Genomic DNA, 27173 nt, shown 5'->3' with positions numbered 1-27173 from the left:
TGAGCAGGGTTTGAAAGTGTGTCTGTGCTCATAGGTCAAAAATGGTGTATCTCCACTGGCAGATTTGAAACGTTAATGCTTTTGTTCCTTCCTTAACTTGTTGCACACGATATGTTGTATGTCGCAAACCTTTCTAGTCAGGCCATAACCAAAGTAAATATGATGTTTATGAGCAATCAATTCAGCTGATAAAAGTGGGTATGCCGTGGAATTGTTTGTCTCATTAAAATGCACCTTGATACTGAAAATGTTGTGAACCACTGCCCTAAGCAACTTCTTGTTTTTGCATTTTTAATTCAAATAGGCAAACTTATACAACTTTCCTTTCTAATAAGTGTTTAATTTAGTTTTGATGAATATAAAGTTTATTAGATGATGTAAAATTATTTCCACAAAATTAGTTTTCCACAAATCCATATTCAAGGAAATTTTCTTGAGATTTGTACAAGATGATGGAGATTCCATCATATTAAACTAGATTTTTATTAATGACAGCAGTGTTCAAATTCCAAAGAATCATTACTTGCACCCTGTAGCTTCACAATCACTTTATTGCCAAAGATTTCAGAACAGATTGCAAAGTGGCCTCCATATTTCAGACAGTGGTAGAATTTACACTGAAAATTGTAGGAATCCTTATGTTTGAAACAGGCAGAAAAAAAAAGCAGCTGTCAAATTTTACTAGATGCTTCATTAATATATTGTTAAACATATACTTCAAAATATGCAAAATCTCAGGACGTGGGAGACAAGACAGCTGGCTTCCTTTAGTGCCCAAGAAGGTAGGAGTACCAGTGGACAGCTTGTTTGTCCCCCTGGGCTTGACTTCCTGCCTTAAATTCATTGGCAACCTTGATAGATAGGACAATTTTTCCTGGATTTTATCAATCTTATCTTAAAATCAAATACCATGAATGGCATTTCAATTTAAGGCAAAAGTGCAGAATCTACAGGAAACCAATTTCCAGTTAATGGTTTTAACACCACACTGAGAACTTAAAATAGATCCCAGCACAGTAGTGTCTGAAATCCCAGCATGTACTGCTAAAAATGAACTGTCATTACTACGCCTGCACATGCACATGCACATTATATCCTTTCAAAGATAATATGCTTTAGCTTCTGGATTTGAAAATGTTTTTGTAAATGGCACTAACATGATAAGACTGTTCTTTTTAAACTACATCACAGCCTTCTTATGGTCAACTGTATCAAGATATGATCAATCAGCACAAGCCAAATAATAAAAATAATTACATTTTAGAACAATGTAAACGCAATTCAATTTTTCTGGTAACTAACATTTTTTCATAAGGAAGTGGATTATGGTCTGTTGACTATAGGAGGGAAGATGGAATTTACTGTAGGGAGATGAAATTCACTGTCAGGGCACCAAACTCAAATGCTTCACTTCTTTCTTATTTTATGAGTTGCTTGGGCCAATGTTAATCTCCCTTAAAAAACAAACTAAATTACCAGAGATTAAAAGCCTGAATGTTTGCAATCAGTCATTCTGCTGTTCCACCATGGTCAATGGCATCAAGCAGGGAATAGTAGCCGATATTCATATTGTTCAATAGGACCGCACAATCAGCCTGATGCCTTTTTCCCAGTCATTATGCTCTATTGTCAACTTGGTGCTTTAGCCTAAGACAAATTTCATCCGCAAGAATTAGAAGCAGGAGCAAGCCATTTGATAACATCAAACTGAGGGCTCAACCGCTTTCTTGCCTGTCACCCTCCACTATTCAAACTTATTCTGATACTTCAATAATCTTCAGTATGGAGTCTACTTGAAAAATGCAAAAAATAAGAACAGCCATGTTCAAGATTAAAGCTTAAATCCAACATAATCATGGTACTATCTTGTTTAACTCTATCAGATGATTAAGCACAAATAATTAACAAATTTACAGCTTTGAAATTAAAACAACACTAAATGATAAAACATATGTGCGTTAGTGTACAATACTGTCCAGGTCTTACTTACCCTAGAGTTCAGTAATGTGAAAAGCACGTGGTCAGGAGTAGTTTGAGCTCGCCATTGTAAAACTTCAGCAAGAAACATAAACTGAAATGAAAGCATAACCGTTATGAGCTTAAAGAGTGTGATCCTGATCGTGTAGCAAACAACTCCATTTCGATGCAAAACCTTTATGTGATTTATTGCACAAATAAGTGAAAATTCTCAGCAAGGCAGAAGTTAAATCCACGGGCACTGCATCTGCTGCTCACCCCGCCCTCACTGTAACATTACCAGCAGTGCGATGGGCATCAAGTGAATCACTTCTGCATGGGCCATTTGAAGCCTTAACAGAATCACAGAATTGTTACAGTGCAGAGGAGACCATTTAGCCCACCGTATCTGCACCAACTCTTTAAACAAGCATTATTATCTCATGCAAATTTCCTGACTTTTCCCCATTCCATCATACATTAATTCTATCCAAATAATCATCCAATGCTTTTCAATACCTTAACTGAACCTGCCTCCAACATATTTCCAGGTGGTGCATTCCACACCCCAATGACTTGCTGTGCGAAAAGTTTTTCTCTCTTTCATCATCTGGCTTCACTTGCACATTTGAATCTATGCTTCTCAGGCTTGTTCCTCTTACAAGCAGGAGCAGCCTTTCCTCATCAGTCTATCCAGCCCAGTCAGCATTTTGGAAACTTTCATCGAATCTCATCTTAGCCTTCTTCTCTCCAAGGCGGACCATTCCCAACTTCTTCAACTTATCCTCGTAACTACTCATTCCTGGAAACATTCTTGTAAATCCTTTTTGTGCTCTCACTCATGCATTCACCTCTTGCCTATAACGTAGCACCCAGAAGTATACACAATACTCCAGATGAAGACTAACAAGTGTCATTTACAAGTTTAATATCACATCTCTGCTCTTGTATTTTATGTACTTGTTAACAAAGCAGAGGACGCTGTGTGCTTTATTAACTGCTCTTTCCATCTGTCCTACACCTTCAATGATCAGTGCACATCTCTAGGCAGGTTCCCCTGCTCCTGCACCCATTCAGAATTGTACTCCCTTAACTGGCCCCTTAAGATTAATTAGGCAACAAATATCCACTTAAGGCTCCCAGGATTTAAATCAGTGATGAGAGAGGTGCATGCCAAACAAAAGCCTTACGTGTTTAGTGGGGTGTTGGAAAATTTGAGAATTGTCAATGGGATCCTCTCTGAGCTCATTGTCACTCAGCCGAAGACTATTAAATTCAGCCCTAAATTTCTAACCTCAATCACACAGCCTTAGAGATTACTACAGAAATTGAAAATCTCTGGCACATCTATTGTTTAGCTTGAGCCTAAAAAATAGATTTTAATTCTGAAACTTGAGAAGAAAGATACAATTTAGTAAAGAGTAGACATCAGTGCCCTGGCACTGTCTTTGACCAGAGGGATATAGGGCAAGAAAGAGTCAAGTTTAGAAATTTCTTCCTCACCTCATTTGATGTTTGGATTAACCAAGCCTACTGGTGCTGCAATGCAGCAGATTTCTTAAAATAAAAGAATAAAACAGAGTGAAGGAGAGGGAAATAATGCAAACAAACGTCATGGGTGGAGAGGAACTAGTTCCTCATTCAGTTGCTTGAGGCCGTGATCTCTTCAGCCCTATCATCCCTTTCTTTAAATCACTCACTCCTGTCCATCTCCTAAACTTTTCCACACATCCAGCGGCCTACCCTGCTCCACTCAAGTAACTACATTTGTTCTGTTAATGGTTACTATAGATTTCAATACTCATTTGATTCATGTGACCATTTCATCAATGTTCACAAGACCTCAAAGCACAAAAAAAGGTAAAAACAAAAGTTTGATTCTTATTTTAGGACAGAAATGAACATAGTCTCAAGGGAAGGTTATTTCAACATCACACCTAGTGCTGGATGATGAAGTTAGTAAAGCTTTGACTCAAACTGCCAAGTGGGGAGTCCAGAAATATTGATGTCATGTGCTGGAGGCACTTGGCTAACTGCCTATCCTGAAAGAAAAATGCTTCAAGTGTCCCCACAGCACCTTCATTAGGAAAGTGGAATTTGTTGAAACAGTTTTACAGTATTCCGACTCGAAAGGTCTCACTTCCTCATGGTTGAATTTCTGGTCTTTGCTCCAGAACAACATCACAGGAATAGCCAGTCAGAAAAGCTGCAGATCTTTTGGCTTCAGATTTGTTTCAAGCATGCATTAGTATGAAAATGTCTGTAATTTGGTCAAGTTCCATCTTAATCCTCCTTCAGGGCTAGTGGCAGGATCAGCACATGAGCTATAAAAGTGGGCGCTGATGCTGCGTTAGCTGTAGCCAGGGCCAATCTTGCTGATGAACTGGCTGTTGCCAGAACAGTCATGCCTACTAAAGTTGGCATCTGCACCCGCACCCCCCTCCCCTCCCTGAGAGCTCAGGAGGCTCAGAAGGCCAACAGCTCAGCAGCTACACCAGGACTGGTGGCCAATTGTGGGACTTCACCTCTTGCATGAAGGTACACAAACAGATGATGTAGACCCTCCCAACCATGTCAGAGGAGTCTGGGCGTGTCAGGGCTGGTCAGTCAGGTCCCAACAAGACAGGGAATGGTGTTGGATGGCGAGGATAGGCAATGCATTTGCCTCTGACGTGGGGATGTCACCAGGGCTTCATTTTTGCTCAAAGGAGTTCCCAAAATAAAGAAGCCGTCCTCACATCAGAATCCACTGAAAGGTTGCCTGAGTTCATCTGACAATCTCACCAAACCAGGTACACATATTTCCCACACCTCCACCCCACTCCAATCACCACGGTCACCAGTAGAAGCCAGAAGAAGCCCTCAATTAGTTCATTAAATGGCTCAATTGGCATCCGTGAAGGAGGACAGACTATCAACAAGGGACCATGCTGGTGGGAAAATACCAGGCACACCACCTCTCACCTTACTATGGATTTTTACAGGTCATATCAGTTCCTAGCCCACCCACAGGGGTCTGGTAACACCCAGCCCACAGAACAATATGGCTTGCCACAGGCTAGTCTGTTCACAGTGTGCTGGAACTCAGTAACACTCACCTTTCTACCCTGGTCATTGTCTTCAATTTGTCCTAAATCCCTTCCACTAGCTTGGGCAATCCTCTTTCCTGAAACCAGATTTCCAACCATAACAGAAGCAGGACCAATCTCTGTTGGGAGCAGAAAATTCCACAAGTAAATTTCAGTAGATCATAACCATCTAGAAGACAATCAGGTTATAAACGGCAATCTTCCTCTCTTTGATTTTGACATTAATCTTCTAAGGTAGCTCACTTTTCTTTGTTGGTTGATTTGAAATACAGACACATTAAAAATACAAATCTTCAAAATTGCTCACTTACTTCAACATGCTGTTTCAAAATTATAATATAATTTCAAACTCAAAAAGTAAACAAATCGAAAGTAAGAAGGTATTCTCCAATGAACTTTAGAGTGTAAATTATATTTCAGGATATTCCTTGAATTTAGTTATTCAGATATTTACACTGCATTTCTCAACATTGGGTCTCTGTATGGAGAAAACCCTTACCTGGTTGCTTCTGCCTTGGCTTGGGCAGGTTCGTGACACAAGTGTGCGGACACATCAGCACATTGCATGGGTGGAGGGAACCTTCTAAGAAGCATTGTTTGGTTTCTGAGAGGTGTATGCCTCCAAGGGGAGTTTTTGGAAGAGTATTAGCAGGAACGAGAGCCAAACAGTAAACCCCTACTTGATGAATACCATCAATGGCCTTTAGAAAAAATAGATTGTTTGAAAGGTCAAATATATATTTGTTCACACAACAATCATGCACATAATTATACACCCATTGCTACGTTAATTTTTTTTCCAGAGTCAGGTATGTTCATCTATTTATAATAAAAATTTGCATTAACACACATTGAATGAATTTGGTACATAAAATGATGAAGAGAATGCATGTGACATACAGTTGTACTTTCATATAAAATCCTTATTAAAATTGTCCCTATTTTGGTTTATTTGTACTTTAGCATTTCACACATGCTTAACAATGTCCATCAGACTAAAAATACATACAAAGTTTCTAGGTCAACAGTTTCAAAAGTCCTAACTTCAATAAATTACGGAGTTAAAACTTATGGCAAATTTCAAAATCTGAATCATAATGGTCAAATTTAGTGTGTTTGGTGATTTTAAAGGATTCTGAGATGAGCACTGGCCAATTTTAACTAAGATTTTTTTAAACTCATCCCTCATCTCCATCCCAAAACAGAAGTGATATTTATCAAAACAAAGATAGCTCCATTCTTTTGGTGAAGTCTTTATTAGTACAAATCCAAGGAGAAATATCCAAGAAAAAGCAAATGAAAAAGTAAGAATTCCCAGCACTAAGCAATGGGAAAATTTTGCCAGCCTGTTTTCAAAGTATTCTACTCAGTACATGATCTGATAGATGAGCAACACTGTGTAAAATAATACTAAGTAAAGAGGTTACAAGCTTCTGTGAAAGCACAAGTCTATCTTCAATTTTCTCCTCTTTCCTCTGCTTATCTGAAGGCATTAATTCAATTTCCCAGAGAATCCTATGCGTACCAGCAATAGTTGAAGTACTTTGCCTAAATGGCCAATTTTGAATTATGTATTAGGGAGTGTTATTGGGTAATTCATTCATAGGTGCCAGAAGAGACAATCCCAATTCTGTTTTCAAGCCAATGTCCTATCCTCATAGGTTCTTCAAAGATCATTAGACGGATAATAAACTTTATGCCATATACACAATGTCCAACTAATAACAGGGCTCTCAATTGAATGTCAAAATTTCAGTGACCTTTTTTCCACATTTCAATCAAGTGCACTCCCGCTGATCATTCTTCTTTACCTGAAGGACTCTACTCATCCACTGAAAGCTATCTTCCTCAGTAGAATCTGGTCTCTGTTCAGCAATGATTACGATCCTCTCATCATGCAAAACATTTATAGAAAACACAGCTATTCTGTTAACAGACAGAGATCAGAATCAAAATAAACTATAAGCTTGAAAAGATATTACACAGTACTGTTACTTTATATTCTGCAATCCAACTACAAAATTACTGATCTTCAGAACAAGCTTCCATTCATTTTAGCTATCAGCCCTTCTATTTATTGCAATTGCATACTAATTTTTCAAGGTTAACACACCTCAGATAGTCAAAGTTAATTTAAATTTGTACGAATTAATACGTAGATTTGACATTTCTCACACTTGGCCTTAAAGCAAATTATCCTATTTTTATCGTGCTAACAATCAAATTAATTAATAAGTACTGAGAATCATCAGTGCCTCTTTATCTGAGCTCCCTGCTACATTTTTCCCTCTTCTTAATAATTGATGTCTTGAACTCTTACAGTTGATAACACAAGCTTGTTTAATGCCAAATATTCTATAAGTGAAAGATATGTCCATTTTCCGAATGATGTATCTGTCGTGTATTCATGCTTAAATGTACAATTTGAATAAAACTTTATTAATTTAGCTTTATCGTTCATGATTTTGTTCTTTCACAATGATGTGAAAGCAATATTTTGATCAGATGTAGATAGCAGACAATACAGAGAATAATGAATGCCTAGTGAGAGTTAAGCACAGTTAGCCGAATCGAAAAGATTGAACGGAACCATGACAGTGAAGCATAAAGTTGGCATGTAATGATTTCCAAACTAAGAGAAATACTCAGCAATTGAAATAACACATCTTTGATATCTTTCCAACTACAATAGGTTAATGTAGATAGTACCAAATCAATGCCAATTTTAAATGAATATGATTGTTATAAAATAGCAAAACTGCCATGCCACAGCTGGTATGTATTATGGCTCATCTACCCCGATACTGAGCACCAAACCTTTCAACCAACTCTTCAAATACTCCCCCCCCCCCCCATTAAAGTATAAGTAACTGTATCCATGATTAAATATGACATGCTAAATTTCTAAATTCAGGCTACTGGCCAATGATCATCTTTCTTTCCATTGACATACTGCACCTGTAATAAAGTGCCTGCTTTGAAATGGAAGCCTAGAGTGAGATTGATGAATGTCAGATTTTAAAAATAGCAAAAAGGTTGATTGAGCCAAGTTTAAAATCTTGGTAACAAATAATTGAGTATTGCACACACTACTAACTTTGGAGTTTCTGGCTTTTGTCCAAGCCAACTGCAGACACAAACCTTCCTCTGTAGACAAACTTCATTGGTTCCACTGCAAGCGCTGTTGCCACGATGTCATCTGCATTGTGTCGCCTCCCACTGACCACCATCAGGCCATCCATTTTCCCCACAACAAAGACCATTCCACCAGGGCCAACAAAACCCAAGAGTCCAGTCCTGACAAATGGATATTCACTGATAGGAGCTCCCGAGCTCATCATCGGGAACATCTTAAGGCAGAGTTAATGTGGGAAAAAGTAAAGTCAAAATTACTTACATAGTTAATCTCTAAAACTATAACAGGACATTATACAATGAAACATATTTCTTTAATAGGAACTATATATCAGTTGTCAGTTATAGTTGAAACAGGTCCATTACTTGATTAAAAACTGTGATGTTATTGCAAACTTGAGTCAGTTTGTTTGGCATTTGAGTGTACACTCTCCAGTCAATGACTGTCCAAATTACATGTCAGGGATAGTTGTCAACGGGTGCTTGACACCTTTTACACCATGTACGCAAGACAACCAATTTAGGAAATGCCCTGTTGAGATATTTTCTCTTTCTCACACGGAAAGCATTTAACAACTTGCCCCTTGCAAACAGGGGCATCGATTGTTTACTTGATGAATCTATGACTTAAAAGTTGATTTCCCCCCAAAAGCAAGAGATGTTGCAAATTCTTTGCAATCTACAAGAAACAGCACAGATGTGTTGTGACTTCTTTGTGAAGCGAAGACACTGAATTCACATCCAACAAGGGTCAGTTTCTGAGACATTTGTTACATTAATGCAAGCTATCTGCCTCTCTAAGCCCTTAAGAACTTGACTTCCACGTACAAGTCTAGGAGTACACTGTAATCCACAAAGAAATTCCAATTATGGTGCATTTGGTTGCTGCAATGAGATTACAGCTGGAAGGAAGGCACTTACAAGAAAATTTACTTGGAAATGGAAATATTGAAATGGAAACAGAGACTAGATGAAATAGCCACAAAAGTGGCTGTCAACCTTTCTTTTTCCATTCATTCCCTTCATTTTCAATTCTGAATTGCTTTCAAGAAAATAGTAACTAAAATGAAAAGGAACACAGCATGATGCCAGAAAATTGTATCCAGAAAGTAATATCTGACTGCAGTTTCTGCTAGTTGGCTCTGTTTTTTTTTTCAAATAAAATTTTCCAAAACTGAGCCAAACCAGTGCAAAATAATTTTGATTTAAATTTATATTCAGTCTAGACCATGTTCCAGGACTTTTAGTGCTTGTTTAAAGTGATGACTTGCTAGAACTTGGCCCCCTCCAATGCATCAGCTAAACCTCCAAATCAAATAAACCACTAATGCAAGCTTCTAATGTTTTTGTTTTTGCTATTTGAGGAAACTCCAAAAATCAAGCTTTCCTGTGGTGCGAGGACATTGATAGGTATGTTTTAACATGTTCTCAATAACCAAATCAAATACTGCACATCACTCTATATAGGGAAGATTCTGCATAATTATAAGTTGTGTACAGTGTTTAAAATTATGTTTCTCAGATAGTGGACTAGATAGAGATTAAAAACGGTTATTATTTTCTGATAAATCTATTTTTAGTTTTATTAATCAAACCACATATAGACACAACTCGAGGAAAAAATCATGAAGCAATTTTAAAAACAAGTGTTTTAAAATGTTACATTCTAAAAGGCTACCTAATTGTATTGTCTCATGGCAAATTTTACACTTAGCAATGTATGAATTAGTTCGAGCAGGAGCCCAATAAGAAATCCTGAAAACTAGTGCAAATTCAGATATAATTTATGCTTAACCATAGATGGCAACTCTATCTCCTTGTTTGTAAGAAATCTATTTCAGCAACCCAGACCAAACATATGTCACAGCAGAGATAACGACGTGTAGAGCTGGATGAACACAGCAGGCCAAGCAGCATCTTAGGAGCACAAAAGCTGACGTTTCGGGCCTAGACCCTTCATCAGAAAAAAGGTCATAGTAGTATTTCAGTCCAGACTACAACATAAGCAGCTGTATACAACATCAAGATTCATATTTGAATAAGATTTTTGCTTTTTCAATTTATAAATTGCTTGTTGTTACATAAATGATGAAATTATTAAAACTGTTAAATCTCAGGTCATTTTTGAGTTTAATTAGTCAGGGCACTAGAGAACTGACTGTTGTTTATTTTCTGCTGAGATAAAGAGGGGAGAATCAAATTTGTCAACTTACTTTGGTCAATATATTGGGAAACAAGAATATTTTGAGGCAGGACGTGGGACAATGACAATATTAGTTGAATGTTCAGAATGGTAAGAATGTTAATATTTATGTTTTGCAGGAAAAGATCCTCATTGCTGGAGGTATTGTTTATAGAAATTATCAAAATGATATCTTGACTAAAGGTCCGTAATGATGCTTAGACCTTTTGCAATTTGTAGTGAGAGGCACAAGTAGGATAAATTCAATTAAGATCCCATCTCTATCCAAAGGGAAGGTGAGATAGTTTACATATGAGGACTGCTTGGTAACACTGAATGTGGGAACGTTGAACACAGTGAAAGATTTAAGTTACAAACCATTGGAGATAGATCTGAATCACACTTGCAAAATTGAAGCAAAAATGTGGGTCAAAACTAGATATAGTTTCAGCTTTCTGAAAGTTTAAAAAGCCTGCAATGACTAAATACAACTGAAAAATTAATTTCCTCTGCAAAATGTGACCTGCACAGCATTGGACATGCCTGTTTGCTTTCACAACTTGTCCCCCCAAAAAATTAATGGACAGAAAAACCTAAGCAGCAGGTCCATCATGCCCATTCAATATCATGATGGTTCACACATCATGACTAGACACACCCAAAGTTTACAGTACCTGTGCAATACTTCCTGGAACATCAAATGTAAAGAATAAATAGAACCGAATCCAAAAAGAAAATGCCTCACCAACCCAGTCAGAAGATTAAACTCACAGTAGAGGTTATCAAACCCAACACCTATAATTGGCCTGAGAATAGTTCTTTCCAATTTGCACTGAATACTCTCAGATGTTTTGAATACATTTACTGCATGTGGATAATATTTCAAAATTCCCCAACTGTTTTGACCATTTAAAAGCAAACCTGACCTATCATCTGTGTGATTAACAAAAATATTTGTTTCACTTTTTCTCATAACTATAACATGCATTTTTTTGACAATATATATGGTGAGTACATGTTCCATACCTCAAAAGTGTTCTTCGTCATTCCTGATAGACCATAGTAGGATGTACCTGCAGCAATGGAGCACACACAAAGTTCGCCTATTTCATCAGTTCTACAGAGTAATGGAATTCCTTCTGGTCTTACAACACACATCACACCTGCAGGAAAACATAAGACAAATTTAATTCAACAACATAACTTAGTTAAAACTTACAGCTCAAGCTATATTGGTAAATCTTAATTAACTTTGCTTTTCTCCCTAATAAGAAAGATGATATCCAGTAATAACACTTGATTTACAAATCAAAGAGCAAGTCAAAATCTTCATTTGAAATATGTGAAGAGGACTTCTTTTCTGAACTACAAAGGACTCTTCTCAGGTTCAGTACTGCAGAGGCATTTTAGAAGTCAAGTAGCTTAGATCTGTAATTACAATATTTATATGGTTTACGTTAAATCTTTCAGATTACTTAAATTTTCACATATTATAAGTTTATAATTAAATCAATGGCATGATGTAATAAATAGATTCAAGTTATATTATTAAAGTATTTATTTGACAAATAAATCCACAGTTTCCCAAAACATACATTCTTTACAACAAGAGGAAAACACTTAATAGAAATTGGGACACTGTATGTATGAGGAGTCTTGATTTACTAATCAATAGAATTTAATTTGGAAACATTTCACCAGCTTATAATATAAAGAATGTACTTTGTTTTACAATAATAGGTTAGGATGTTTTTAAAAGTCTATTCTGATACAGGATTCATATCTGGGAAATTAAACTCTAACGTTATGTTGACTATTGCAGCAGATGGAGGGGAATTGAATAGATTAATGCACTGCTTGTCTCATTGAATCCCAAGCAGCAGTGGTCAAGGGATGGTGCAGTGTTCCCTTTCAATGGAAAAAGTTGAGGCAAGCATTAATCTTTTCCCTAGATTTTCTTGACTCTTGTATCAGTTCAGCAAAGCCTCTACCAAAATCACCTATAGCCCACTAATATAGCATAATCTCAAAGACCAACAGCTGATCAGTCTTGGGCCTCAACTCCAAAATCCCACCTCTGCCTCACAACCTGCAACTCCCTTATCTACCTACCTCTTCAGTAAAAATACTTAATGACTCCCAGGGTGTTTCATACATGTACAATCAGCAAGAAGGTAGCTAGGGCAATGCCAGGATCACTCCAGGACAAAAGAGGGGGTTCATGCCTTGAGCCAGAAGAAGTGGGTGAGGTCATTAATGAATACTTTGCATCAGTATGCACAAAGGTGAAAGACGTGGTGGATGAAGAACGTAACAAGGGATATGTTGATATTCTAGGGCACATCAATATTAAAAAAGGTGGTGTTGGGTGTTTTGAAACGCGTTTGACAAGTCCCCAGATTGTAATGGGACGTATCCCAGGTATCTAAGAGGGGTGAGGGAGGAAATTGCTTGGGCTTTGTACAAAATATCTGTATCCCCTATAGCCACAGAGGACTGGAGAATAGCCAAAGTTGTTCTTTCATTTAAAAAGGGCAACAGGGATAATCCGGGAAAGTACAGGCCAGTGAGCCTTATATCAGTGGTAGCGAAATCATTGTAGAAGGTTCTTTGGGACAGAATTTACTCACATCTGGAAAAAAAATGGACTTATTAATGATAAGATAAGCAGCATGGTTTTGAGTGGCATAGATCATGTCTCACAAACTCGCTTGAGTTTTCTGAGGTAGTGACGAAGATGTCTGATGGGGGCAGGACAGTGGATGTCATCTACATGGACTTTAGTAGGGCCTTTGACAAGGTCCCTCAGGGCAGACTGATGCAGAAAGTAAAGTTACATGGGATTCATGGTAAGCTTGTAAGATGGATGAAGAATTGGCCTGATCAAAGAAAACAGTGTAATGGCAGAAAGGTGTTTTCCTGACTGGAGATCTGTGACTAGTGGATTCCACAGAGATAAGTGTTCGGACAATCCTGTTGTTTGTAATAATATATAAATGATTGGGAGGAGAATGTAGATGGCTTGATTGGTAAATTTGTAGACAGCACAAAATTGAGGTAAACTGTAGATATAGAGGAAGATTGCCAGAGGAATACAGTATCGATAGGCTGGAGACTTAGACAGAGAACTAGACGATGGAGTTTAAATCGGACAAATGTGAGGTGATGCATTTTGAAAGATCGAATGCAGGTGGAAAGTGTACAGTAAACAGCAGAATCCTTAGAAACATTCTCACCCCCACCCCCGGCCCCAAGAAGACTTTGCACATCAAGCAGGTGTTCACCTGCACATCTGCCAATGTGGCATACTGCATCCGCTGTACCCATTGTGGCTTCCTCTACATCAGGGAAACCAAGCGGAGGCTTGGGGACCGCTCTGCAGAACACCTACACTCAGTTCGCAATAAACAATTGCACCTCGCAGTCATGAACCATTTCAACTCCCCGTCCCATTCCTCAGATGACATGTCCATCCGGGGCCTCCTGCAGTGCCACAATGACGCTATCCGAAGGTTGCAGGAACAGCAATTCATATTCCGCTTTGGAACCCTGCAGCCCAATGATATCATTGTCGATTTCACAGGCTTCAAAATCTCCGTCCCCCCATTGCATCCCAAAACCAGTCCAGCTCGTCCCCACCTCTCTAACCTGTTCTTCCTTTCACCTATCCCCTCCTCCCACCTCAAGCCACACCTCCATTTCCTACCTTCTAACCTCATCCCACCCCCTTGACCTGTCGATCCTCTCTGGACTGACCTATCCCCTCCCTACCTCCCCACTTACACTCACCTCCACAGGCTCCATCCCCGCCCCTTTAACTTGTCTATCTCCTCTCCACCTATCTTCTCCGCTATCCATCTTCGATCCACCTCCATCTCTCTCCCTATTTATTTCAGAACCCTCTCCCCATCCCCCTTTTCTGATGAAGGGTCTAGGCCCGAAACGTCAGCTTTTGTGCTCCTAAGATGCTGTTTGGCCTGCTGCGTTCATCCAGCTTCACACTTTGTTATCTCGGATTCTCCGGCATCTGCAGTTCCCATTATCTCTAACATACAGAGGGATCTAGGTGTACAGGTGTCGAGTCCCTTAAAGTGGCAAGACAAGTGAGTCAAGGCGGCTACTGGCATACATACCTTCACCGGTTAGGGCACAGAGTTTAAAAATTGACAGTCATGTTGCAGCTCTGTAGAACTTTAACTTGGACACCTTTGTACATTTCTTGTCACCACACTATCAGAAGGATGTTAGAACCTTTGGAGAGGGTACAGAAACAGTTCACCAGGATGTTGCCTGGTTTGGAGAGTATTAAGTATGAAGAGAGACAGAATGAACTCAGAGATAGTAGGAATTGCTGATGCTGGAGAATCGGAGATAACACGGTCTGAAGAAGAGTCCAGACCTGAAACATCAAGCTTTTCTGCTCCTGTGAGGTTGCTTGGCCTCTTGTGTTCATCCAGCTTCACAATGTGTTATCTTGGACAAACTCAGTTTGTTCTCACTTGAATGCTGGAGGCTAAGAGGTGAACTGATTGAAGTTTCAGAGTTATGAGAGGCATGGATAGAATGGATAATCAGGGTCTTTTTCCCAGGGTACAAATACAAATGAAAAGGGGATATAGGTTTAAGACAAAAGGAAATGTGAGAAGCAAGTTTTGTTTTACGCAGAGTGCCTGGAATGTGTCTACCCCTGTCAAGTCCCCTCAGGATCTTAAATGATTCAGTAAGCGTGCCCCTCAGTTTTCAAATTCCAGTGGATACAATTTCAGCCTGTCCAACATTTCCTCAGAGGAGCCCAACTGTCAGTTGGGAATTTTTCCAAGCCCACACTCCCGAATCGGGGCAAAAATACATCTCTCAGTCTACCATGAGGGTATCAGGATAACTTCGACATATGTTTTGGATTGTAAAATGAGTGCAAACTTTCCAGTTATATCATTGCAGTAAATTGCAGCCAGTCAGATGCTATATGTTTGGAAACATTTTTTGTCAAAGCTAGTAAACCATATAACGAGAAAATCTTCACAGAATTTGAGTGCACTACCGGAACACCTGAACTTTGTTACAACAGAATCAAGTGTCATAACTGCAGAACAATGAATTAAGAGCTGGAAAAATGGCCTTAGACTGGGTCGCACTATTTTTAAGCTGACGTAATCACAAAGGGCAAAATGGATTCCTCATATCATAAGCTGTCGACTTACATGATGTTGGAGGTGAGTCAGCCAGCAAATTATGAACAAATACTCAGAAACAATAGTAGCTTTCAATTTTGCAGGTAGAGAATCTAATGACAGTGTGGTATATTTGACCAGATCCACATTTCAAAGTGTGTACTTTGAAGAAGCAAAGTTAGAAAGAAAAAGGAAACTGCCAATGGACATACAAATAAATCAATATATATCAACTAGCCACAAAACGACATGACCCACTATCACTAGTATCCTTACATATAGATGAGGAAGGACACCACTTTGATTGGGACAACACATCCATCCAAGGACAAGCCAAACAGAGACACGCACGAGAATTCCTAGAAGCAGGGCATTCCATAAGTGCAATCAAACAGAAATCCCAAAATGGGAAGTCCATTCCATTATGTGAACAAATGAGGTTCCTCTACTTGTGCGATGCCCAATATTGTCACATCTCCACTACTGCCCCATAATCCCCTTCATCACCTCAGTAGATTGCAAAGTAGCCAGCCAGCAGCACATTGCCACGGCTTTTGTGGTGTCAGTCTCACCCCTAATTATCTGCTTTGCCTGTGCGTGGGAATGGAAAACATACACTAGAACTCTTTAAGAATGTCTGAAGCAGGAAGTCATTAACTGTAAATTAGGTATCAATCTTACAGCAAGGAAAGAGAACATTATACAGTGTCATGTCAATTCATAGCATAGGAAGTAAATAATCTATAACATTGTTTTTAAGAAGCTAAAGTCAAGTCTCCTTTAAGGAGCAGATGAGGACTACTGTGTGGCTATTATTAACTTCTTTTTCAGAATATATTCAGAAGGAAAACCCACTTGACAATGCTAAAGAGGGTTAGTGCGTAAAGAGCATCTAATGAATATCCTGCTGACTCCATTATTCTTAAATATATGGATGAGGATGCTCAGCTATTGTAGAATAATGCAATTCTAACACTATGTGACTAAATGACTCGTTTGACTGAAATTGCTAGACCTGAGAAAGACTGCATGAGTTAAATGAACAACCCACACAGAGTCAATGTTAAATATAGACAAATGTAAGGTAATGAACATTGAAAATGAACAGTGAACAATGAAACAAAATTGTACTAAAAACTGAAGTTCATGAGTAAAGGTGGCAAAGGCAAAAGTAATCGAGAGTAATTATAATTCCCTGTAATGCAAAGTAGCTAATAAAGAAATAGGACTAATCAAATACATCACTCTAATCTAAGTCCCTTTCACTGCAAGTCAAAATAGTTTTTTACTACATAGCTCATTGGTAGGAGCTAAGGAAGAAAACCAATATCTAATGGATTACTGTGCCTTCAAAAAGACACAGGTGAACTACAGAACATCCACCATATTGCAATGATTAAGATTCTGGGACTCACGGTTCTAGGTCTATACCCTATACCAGGATCTGAAAACAATGGAGTGGGGTATTTAGAATATGCTGCATGATCAGAAGTGCTTCCTTTTACAGAAAACAATATCAGCAGCATCATATGCATGTATTAAAAATGTGGCCCCATGCTTCATTTGAAGAGTCGCACAATTCGCAGTGTTCTGGTCAACACTCAGCTTTCTACCAACACCAACAAAAAAAGTCAACAATTTTAAACTGCTGTTTGTGGAATCCTGCTATGGTTGAAGGTACTTTCACAACAGTGCTGATCTCCCACCCTCGCTGCAGAACCATGGACAGTTCTCAAACTCACTACAAGATGATTAGATAGGGTGGACTGTGAGAATCTTTTTCTGAGGATGATGATATCAGCTTGTATGAGAGGGCATAGCTACAAATTGAGGGGTGATAGGTTTAAGACGGATGTCAGGGGGAGGTTCTTTACTCAGTGTTAAGGGCATGGAACGCCCTGCCTGCCAATGGAGTTAATTCAGCCACATTAGGGGCATTTAAACAGTCCTTGGATAAGCATATGGATAATGATGGGATAGGGTAGGGGGAGGGGCTTAGATTAGTTCACAGGTCAGCACAACATCGAGGGCTGAAGGAGCTGTTCTGCACTGTATTGTTCCATGTTCTATGTTCTATGTTCTACATCCTGTGCAGAAACACAGACAAACTGGATGTGAGTTTGCTCGCTGAGCTGGAAGGTTAGTTTTCAGACGTTTCGTCACCATTCTAGGTAACATCATCAGTGAGCCTCCGACGAAGCGCTGGTGTTATGTCCCGCTTTCTATTTATCTGGTTAGGTTTCCTTGGGCTGGTGATGTCCTGTTCTTTTTCGCAGGGGATGGTAGATTGGCTCCAAGTCAATGTGTTTGTTGATGGAGTTCCGGTTGGAATGCCATGCTTCTAGGAATTCTCGTGTGTGTCTCTGTTTGGCTTGTCCTAGGATGGATGTGTTGTCCCAATCAAAGTGGTGTCCTTCCTCATCTGTATGTAAGGATACTAGTGATAGCGGGTCATGTCGTTTTGTGGCTAGTTGATGTTCATGTATCCTGGTGGCTGGCTTTCTTGGACAAACAGGCAGAAAGCTAGCCACCAGGATACATGAACATCAACTAGCCAGAAAAAGACATGACCCACTATCACTAGTATCCTTACATACAGATGAGGAAGGACACCATTTTGATTGGGACAACACATCCACCGTAGGACAAGCCAAACAGAGACACGCACGAGAATTCCTAGAAGTATGGCAATCCAACTGGAACTCCATCAACAAACACATTGGCTCCAAATCAATCTACCATCCTCTGAGAAAAAGAACAGGAAATGGCATCACCAAACCAAGGAAACGTAACCAGATAAATAGAAAGCAGGACATAACACCAGCGCTTCACCGGAGGCTCACTGTTGATGTTACCTAGAATGGTGACTGAGTGTCTGGGAACAAATCTTCCAGCTCAGTGAACCAGCTTACATCCAGAACAAAATAAAGACCCACTCTTTTGTGGACCGAGAGGAGGAGAGCGCTGTGTTGGAGGTGGAAGGAAGACGTTGGGTTGGCTGTGCACCCTTGCAACCAGTGGATCTTAATGCTGGCTTCGGCCTAGCGCTGGTTCAGGGGAGCAGCCAACCTGCAACGATGGCTGCAGCAAGTGCTCGTGCCCCAGGTCAGGGGGTCCGGAACATCATCCGTGTTTCCGTAAAGAAGGTGGATGAAGGTGCACCTATGGACCGCACCTTCTGCGTGAAGAGGGTCCTGTTGGACTGTTGTGGGTTCGCTACTGCGGACATTTACTGCCTACAGGATTTCCCCGGAGGAGGCTTTTACGACGTAACCTTCGGGAATGCCAAGCTTTGCGAGCACCTGCTGGAGGTTTTCAAGGAGAAAGGAGGTGAGGGCCCCCTCTCTGTATTGACTGCTGTCTCGCTGTTCATGATGCCAGCGCAGAGGAGCCGTATGGTGACTGTACACATGTACAACCCGCATGTGCCAGCAGTTGATGTCCTGACCTTCCTTGGAAGGTACGTGAAGGTGGAAGGGGACCTAACCGACATCATGGACCCCTTTGGCATCTGGACCAGTAAGAGGCAGGTCAAGGTGATGCTGAGGATGGGCGTGGACGGGAACATTGTACACCCACCGTCCAGCTTCGCCATCGGTGGGAGCAAGGGCTACCTGACCTATGCAGGGCAATCTACAGTCTGCCAATGCCTGTGGTAGGTCAGGTCACGTGGCGGCCGACTGCAAAGCTACCATCTGCAGGAACTGCAGGGAGGAGGTTCACCTTGCAAAGGATTGCCCACAAGAAAAAAGCTGCAACCTTTGCAGGGAAGCGGGCCACCTCTATAGGGCGTGCCCTCGGCGGGGGACCACCTAAGCCCAGGTCGCCGGCAGGGACAATGCGGGGCCAGCCCCCACAGAGGAGAAGGAGGCACCAGGGCCCTGCAAGGACCCCACTAATGTGCAGGAGGGCCAGGTCGTGCAGGAGGGCCCAGCCCTGCAGGATGAGCCCGAGGCCAGCAAAGCGCCCCTGCAGGCTCCGCTACCCCCCAACAACCCGGAGTCGATGGAGGCGGCGACAGGCGACCCAGGGGAGTGGACGACGGTCTGGAAAGTGAGGAGGAAGGCGCGTTGGCAGGCCCAGGAACCGCAACCATCTGGCGGGAAGAGGCAGCTACAGGGGGGCTATAAGAGCTCCTCTGACGAGGGAGATTCGGAGAGGGCCCGCCCAAAGCAGAAGTTAAAGATCTCAAGGGAGAAGAAAAGCAGCACCCCGCTTCCAGGTGATGGGAGGCGTCCTGAGGCTCCCTCCGACACCCAGTCAGGTGCTGCTGGGGCACTGGAGGGCCCCCCGGAACTTTCAGGCAGGAAGGAGGAATCAGTACGTCCCCAGCCTGACCCAGAGCTGGACTCTCCTGCCTCCGTACCCCCGACGGGGGGATGCCACCCGGAAGGCAGCACGGACGGTTTCCTGAGCCCGGAGAGCGTCCAGCAGTTAGCCCGGGCAATGGGCATGAAGGGACAGATGGAGGGGCTGGACCTTGGACTTGGGGAGGGTACTGCAGTCACTGCCCACAATGGGGGTACGAGTTGCGAGCATTAATGGGCACAGCGTCAAATCCATCGCAAGATGTGTATCCACGTTGGCCTACCGGACCACCGTCAAGGCGGACCTCCTGTTTCTGCGGGAGTGCGGGATACCGCACCTCAGCAGGTGCGGGAAATGGTCCGGCACCTGGACCTGTGGGCCTTCGATCTGGTCGGGGGGTAACGACTGTCGCTCCTCGGGCCTGGCTATTCTGCTGCGGGGGCGCACCTTCACCATCTCTCAAGTTCAGGAGGTGGTGGGGGGGGGGGCACCTCCTAGGGGCTGACATCACCTACAGGAACGCTCCCCTGAGGCTGATCAATGTGTACGCCCCAGCGGTACGGAGTGAGCAGTTGGCTGTCCTGCAGCGGCTTCCACCCCTGCTGGCTACATCCAGGCCGGTCATCCTAGGCGGAGACTTCAACTGCATCATCGATGCAGATGGAAGATCTGGCGTGGGGACAGTGGGTGGGGGGAGTCAACTGGACGTCACGTCCAGATTCCTGATGGGCACGGTGAAGGACGCCAAGCTGCTCGATGTCTTCAGCACCCCTGCAGACGGACCGCAGCGGAGGTACACCTGGTCGCGGCCAGATGGGTCTATTCGCTCAAGGATAGACTTCCTGTTTGTGTCACGGGCGTTCTTGGTCAGGTCCACTGGCGTCAAGCCGGTGTTCTTCTCTGACCACTGCCTCCTGCTGGCCGACTGTCACTTATAGGATGACCAGCCGGCCGGCAAGGGGGCGTGGAAGCTCAACACGACTCTGTTGACCCCAGAGAATGTTGAGGAGCTTAAGAGGGAGTACGCCGGTTGGAGAACTGTGAAACCCCTCTGAGTCTCCGGGTGACTGGTGGGAGGCAGTGAAGGAGAACATCAAGAGGTTCTTTGTCCTCAAGGGCGTTCGGAAGGCGAGAGAAAGGCGGAGAAAGCTGTCGCAACTCCAGAAAAGGGTGCAGAACCTGCTCCTTCTGTAGTTGATGGGGGTCGATATCACGGAGGACCTCTGCGACGGTGAGGGGCCAGCAAGCCTCTCTCTTCGCCGCGGAGGCCTCCAGGATAATCTTCCAGTCCAGGGTCCGCTCCGTGGAGCAGGACGAGACGTGCTCACGTTTCTTCTCTCAGAAGGTGCACAAAGAGAGCTCTGTGCTTAGCCGGCTGAAGGAGGACGACGGCTTGGTGACGTCGTCTCGGCCTGACATTTTGAGGATCAGCAGATCCTTCTATGCCGGACTGTACAACGCGAAGCCCACGGGCAGCACGGCCTCCGAGTCGTTCCTGTCGTCAATCACGGAGGTCTTAGACGACGGCAAAAGGGAGTGGCTGGACCGGCCGACATCCCTGGACGAGCCGACCAGAGAACTCAAGTCCTTGGAGAGGAATAAGACTCCCGGGAGCGACGGCTTACTGGTCGAGCTGTATTCTGCTCTGTGGGACCTGGTTGGCCAGGACCTGCTGGAGGTGTACGATAGTGCGCTTCGGGCAGGGGAAATGTACAAGTCCATGAGGAAGGGCATCATCACCTTCATTTACAAGAGGAAGGGGGAGAGGGAAGAAATTAAGAATTGGCATCCCATTTCACTACTGAACGTGGACTACAAAATCCTGGCCAAGGTCATCGCCAACCGGGTCAGGTCTGTCCTGGAGTCGGTGATTCACCCTGACCAAACCTGCGCTGTGCCGGGCAGGAAGATCGCTGACGGCCTCGCGCTCATCAGGGATACGATTGCCTACGTACAGGACAGGCGGGTGGACACCTGCCTTGTCAGCCTGGACCAGGAAAAGGCCTTCGACAGGGTCTCTCATGCTTACATGAGGGACGTCCTCTCCGAATTGGGGTTCCGGGAGGGCATCCGCAATTGGATCCAGCTGCTCTACACCAACATCGTTAGTGCAGTCTCGATCAACGGGTGGGAATCGGACAGTTTTCCCGTCAGCTCCCATCAGGCAGGGCTGCCCGCTCTCTCCTGCCTTGTTCATGTGCTGTGTGCAGCCCTTCGCCGCATCCATCAGGAAGGACGTGAGCCTGAAGGGCGTGACTATCCCAGGCAGCGGAGGCCTTCAGGTCAAGACCTTCCTCTACATGGACGATGTCGCCGTCTTCTGCACCGATCGTTGGTCGGTGATTAGGCTGTTGGACATCTGCGGCCAGTTTGAACTGGCCTCGGGTGCCAAAGTCAATAGGGGTAAGAGCGAGGCCATGTTCTTCGGGAACTGGGATGACCGCTCCTTCATCCCCTTCACCGTCAGGACAGACTACCTGAAGGTGCTGGGTGTTTGGTTCGGTGGAGCTGGGGCGTGCACTAAGACTTTGGAGGAGTGTATCACCAAACTGAAGCAGAAGCTGGGCAGGTGGATGCTCTGGTCCCTCTCCATCGTGGGTAAGAACCTGGTTGTCAGGTGTGAGGGGCTTTCGGTACTGTTGTATGTGGCGCAGGCCTGGCCTATTCCCTGGACCTGCGCCGCTGCGGACACCCGGGCCAGCTTCCACTTCATTTGGGGGTCGAGGGTGGACTGGGCCCGCAGGGACACCATGTACAAAGACCTGGAAAAGGGGGGAAAGGGCGGACTGAACGCCACCCTCGCCCTGATGGCTACCTTTGTGTGCGGCTGCATCAAGCTGTGCGTAGATCCTCAGTACGCAAACACCAAGTGTCACTACTTACTGAGGTTCTACCTGTCCCCGGTGTTGCGAAGGATGGGCCTGGCCTCGTTGCTGTGGAACGCTCCGAGTAGTTGGGCCGTTCTGTACCACCTGTCCGTTGTGGAGAAATTTTTGAAGGGAAACACCTTTGACCACAAGGCCGTCAGGCAGTGGTCAGCACGTAGTATCCTCGGGACCCTTCGGGAAAAGGAGAGGGTGGATCCCATCGTGTGGTTCCCCACGCAGACTGCCAAAGTTGTTTGGCAGAATGCCTCATCGCCAGAACTTTCAAACAAGCACAAGGACATTGCTTGGCTGGCGGTGAGAGGGGCTCTGCCAGTGAGATCCTTTATGCATGCCCGGAATCTCTGCACCACTGCACGCTGCCCTCGAGCTGGCTGCGGGGGGGACGAGACTGTCGATCACCTCCATCTGGAGTGTGCCTATGCGCAGGAGGTCTGGAGGGGAATGCAGTGGTATTTGTCGAGGTTCGTCCTGAGCAGCTCCGTGACGCGGGACTCCATGCTCTACGGGCTGTTTCCCGGGACGCACACCAGACCATCAACTGCGCCTGGAGGACCATCAATGCGGTGGAAGACGCTCTTTGGTCTGCCCGCAACTTGCTGGTCTGCCAGCTGAAAGAACTGACCCCGACCGAGTGTTGCAGACTGGCGCACTCCAAGGTCCAGGACTACGTGCTGAGGGACGTGCTAAAGCTTGGGGCAGCTGCCGCCAAGGCGCGGTGGGGAAAGACCACCGTATGAAACCCCTCATCCAGAATAGAAAAAAGGGCCCTCTCTGGTAACTGGGCCCAGCTGGCGCCTTCCCCAACTGGTCAGGGGCCGACTGCCGGGGTATTTTCTTTGCTTTGTTTTTTTTCTTCTTTTTTTCGCCTTTGGTTGGTGTACGTACCCCCTGGGTAACTCGGAGCGGCTTGCATGACCGGGTAGGCGTATAAATATGTTTTTTTTGTACATCTTATGGATAAAGTATATTTTTTCAAATTTAAAAAAAAAGGTGACGAAACATCTGAGAACGAATCTTCCAGCTCAATGAGCAAACTCACATCCAGAAAGTCAACCTGAGCTACAAATCTTCTCAAAGCTTGCTAACACAAACGTTCACTCTCCCATACTCTGCTTCTGAATCATGGACAATGCTCACCCTCATCATATACCCTGTGATCCACAGAGAGTGCTGTAGGGTATAGACCTAGATCCGTCAGTCTCAGAATTTTAACCATTGCAATATGGTGGATGTTCTGTAGTTCATATGCATCTTTTTGAAGGCATAGCAAGGTGAATATTACTCCAATGGCTGAATTTACTTGGGAGTTTCATTTCTCAGCAGACTTTAGATCGAATTTGAAAACCTCCAAGTAAACCTGTATAGGAAGGTGGTTAAGCATACGGCAAACAGCCCAAGTTTGCATGGTTTTTATTAATTATGGAGAGATCCAGACAGGGAAAAACCAGCAATTGGAAGTTTCCCACATAAGTACCATGGATGTGCTTACGAAAGGATCTCTTCAAGGTACAATTAATTTAAATCTGAGCAACTTTATCCCATATTGAGTTGATTGAACAGGAAGAGAAAGAAGTATATTTCATTGAGCTATACCTCCAGGCATCACCAGGCCAACATCCTGCACAGTCAGGACCGACAGCTTTTCTTCAGAGTCCACTCTTATTACCCCATAACTCAAGCCGTGCATAGACAGTACCCCTCTGCCAGGTGGCTGGTTGGTATCATCTGTTGGCCTAAAATAGATGCATACACTTAAAATTTTATAGAGTTTTATACAAACATTTACAGAAGAACATCGCTCATGCAGAAAGTGATAATCATCATGGAATCCCCACAGTGTGAAAGTCGGCTTTTCAGTCCTTTGAGTCCACACCAACCCTCCAAACAGCATCCCACCCAGACCCATTCCCCTACCCTATCCCTGCAACTCTCCATTTCCCTGAACACTATGGACATTTTGGCATGGCCAATCCATCTAACCTGCACACCTTTGGACTATGGGACAAAACCAGAGCACTCAGCAGAAACCCACGCAGATACAGGGAGAATGTGCAAACTCCACGCAGACAACCGTCCAAGGTTGAAATTGAACCCAGATCCGTGGCACTGTGGGGCAGCACTGCTAACCACTGAGTAACCCTGCCATGGTAGTGCTGCAATTCTTCGCCACATTAAATTAAAATTTGTTAATTAGCAAGTGTTTGGCACCTAATTCAGAAGTCTGGAGTTTTAATCCCAGCACCAAAGGACATTCCTAATTACAATGCCTGTCCGAACACCAAGCACTGGATTTAATGCAGCTAAGGTGTTGAGTGCTGTACCTTGGAGGAAATAAATATTGTTTTTCTCCAAAACAAAATTGCTTGATTTGATTTATTCATTAGAAAGTCTCATCTTTTTTAAAAAAAATTGATGCCTGATTGTTTGAATGCGGCAGTATAGCTTCCAACTTTTCCATTACTATCATCACAACATGTAGAGAAATGAATAACGCCTCATGGGCTTTATGGAACATGGGACTAAATATGATATTCAGCTCTACAAAATATCAAATTGATTTTTCTTCTAGCAATGGTGGCAAAAATGAAGTATGTCCTCTTCTGCGCAACAGGAAACAAACTAACATCAGCTGTAAAGGCATCTGCAGTTCAGATCTCCTCAGATTTAGAAACTAGGAAGGCAGTTTGGAGCCGGACAGAATGAAGAAGGAAATTATTAAGAGGATTAACTATTAACTATAATGTACTTCGGTATCTGAATTGGCTTGCCAGTTGACAACTGCATGCTCATCTTGCATTTACTCATCAAGGCAGTTGTTGGTGGCACCAGAATTGATAAAATCTTCCCTACTCACTTATTACATACTGAAGGTAGTAAGTCAAACAATCTCATACCATACCTACGAATTGCGACAGTCAAAGCTTCTGGAGAACTGGCACAAGGACAGATTACTTCAGGACGCAATCCTTTGCTTTGGAAGACATTAAGGAATGCGTCACAGGAAGAAATGGACCCTAATTAACAAAACATTCACAAAATGTTAGAATACATTCTTTTTAAACTTGAGGACCACTCTAAATCTCTCAACGCAAATTCCATTCATGTATTTTTCACTTTACTAAGTGAGAACTAATTACTAACAATTGCACAAAAATTACTTTTACAACGAAGATACTGAAAGACTTGGAAATGTGCATGTTAGTCCCAGAATCCACTACAGCTATGCTTTTGTTACAATTCTTGGCATATTGTGGAATTTGAATTCAATAATAATCTGGAAATAAGAGTCTAATGATGACCATGAATCCGTTATCGATCATCAGGGAAAACCCATCTGGTTCACTTATGTCCTTTAGGGAAGGAAACCTGCCATCCTTACCTCATCTAGCCGACATGTGACTGCAGACACACAGTAATTTGACTGACTCTTAACTGTCCTCTGGGCAATAGGGATGAGCAATAAGTGCTGCTTAGCCAGTGGCGCCCTTATCAAATGGATGAATTATAAATGAATAATAAGTGGAATTCACTTGAACAGCTTCCTTCCTCGCATAGAAGATGTGCTACAAGTAAAATGGATCTCATCTCAGCCAAAATAGCCATGGCTCACTTGAGTCAGAAATTGTGCTTTAAGCTACTCAGCCACAGAAAAATCTGGCGGGGGGGGCCTGAACATAAAACTATGAAAAAAACTAATGCCTTTGTTTAACCACAGGCAAGGATCAGAATGCAAATTTACACACAAAGAGGACATGAGTCAATAGTAGCCATCCCAGTATGATGACTAACCTATTAATGGTAGGTATAGTTATTGAAATAACCTTTGTTTTAATTGTTTGCTTCTATTTTTCCTTAAATTAACAGAAGATGTGTGTGGGATTTCATGGCAGCCTTCGTAATGGGTTGTCAGGGAGGGAAATCAGATCAGGTGACATGGTAGCTATTGCATTGTGGTAATCCTACAACCTGCCTACCTTTGCTGGTAATTACTGCACACTGAGTTAGGAATTTGATGCCAGTGAGAATTTGGCATTGAGGAAAAAAACAATGTTGCTCTTTATTCGTTTGTTTCATTTTAACAGCAGGTTGTGTGGCCAATTTAGGGGTTTGTAATTTGTTATTACGTGTGCTAAAAAGCTACTAATTTAATAACCAAATAAATGAGATTAACTTATATCAAAGTAGTGGAGTGATATTGTCACTAGGTGAACAATCTGGAGAACCAGATGAATGCTCTGTTGATGGAGACTTGAATCTCACAAAGCAGATTATGAAATTCAGTTAACAAATCTGGAATTAAATGCTAGCATCATGTTAGGCATGAAACCGTTGTCATTTTTTAAATTCACTTGTGGGATGTGGGTGTCACTGGCTGGCTGGCCAGCATCTATTGACTGTCCAATAGTTGCCCTTGAGAAGATGATGGTGAGCTGCCTTCTTGAAC

At 42.9% G+C, this 27173-nt stretch overlaps 1 protein-coding gene across 5 annotated transcripts in view; it reads right to left on the bottom strand.

Annotated features, from left to right (window-relative positions):
• The window catches only part of LOC125464130 (disco-interacting protein 2 homolog C), a 580161-nt gene that overhangs the window by 110333 nt on the left and 442655 nt on the right, over positions 1–27173 (bottom strand). For all 5 annotated transcript variants that reach the window (XM_048556252.2, XM_048556269.2, XM_059639541.1 and 2 more), the window contains 8 exons: positions 25629–25743; positions 24323–24462; positions 11389–11525; positions 8187–8395; positions 6857–6971; positions 5545–5746; positions 5055–5164; positions 1991–2071 (listed from right to left, as the gene is read on the bottom strand). In XM_048556252.2, coding sequence (XP_048412209.1) covers positions 1991–2071; positions 5055–5164; positions 5545–5746; positions 6857–6971; positions 8187–8395; positions 11389–11525; positions 24323–24462; positions 25629–25743 — 1109 coding nt within the window. The remainder of the gene's footprint in view (positions 1–1990; positions 2072–5054; positions 5165–5544; positions 5747–6856; positions 6972–8186; positions 8396–11388; positions 11526–24322; positions 24463–25628; positions 25744–27173) is intronic.

Source organism: Stegostoma tigrinum, chromosome 2 (genome assembly GCF_030684315.1).
Source record: "Stegostoma tigrinum isolate sSteTig4 chromosome 2, sSteTig4.hap1, whole genome shotgun sequence".
In the NCBI taxonomy this organism is placed as follows: Eukaryota; Metazoa; Chordata; class Chondrichthyes; order Orectolobiformes; family Stegostomatidae; genus Stegostoma; species Stegostoma tigrinum.
This window is presented reverse-complemented; position numbering and strand designations above follow the sequence as displayed.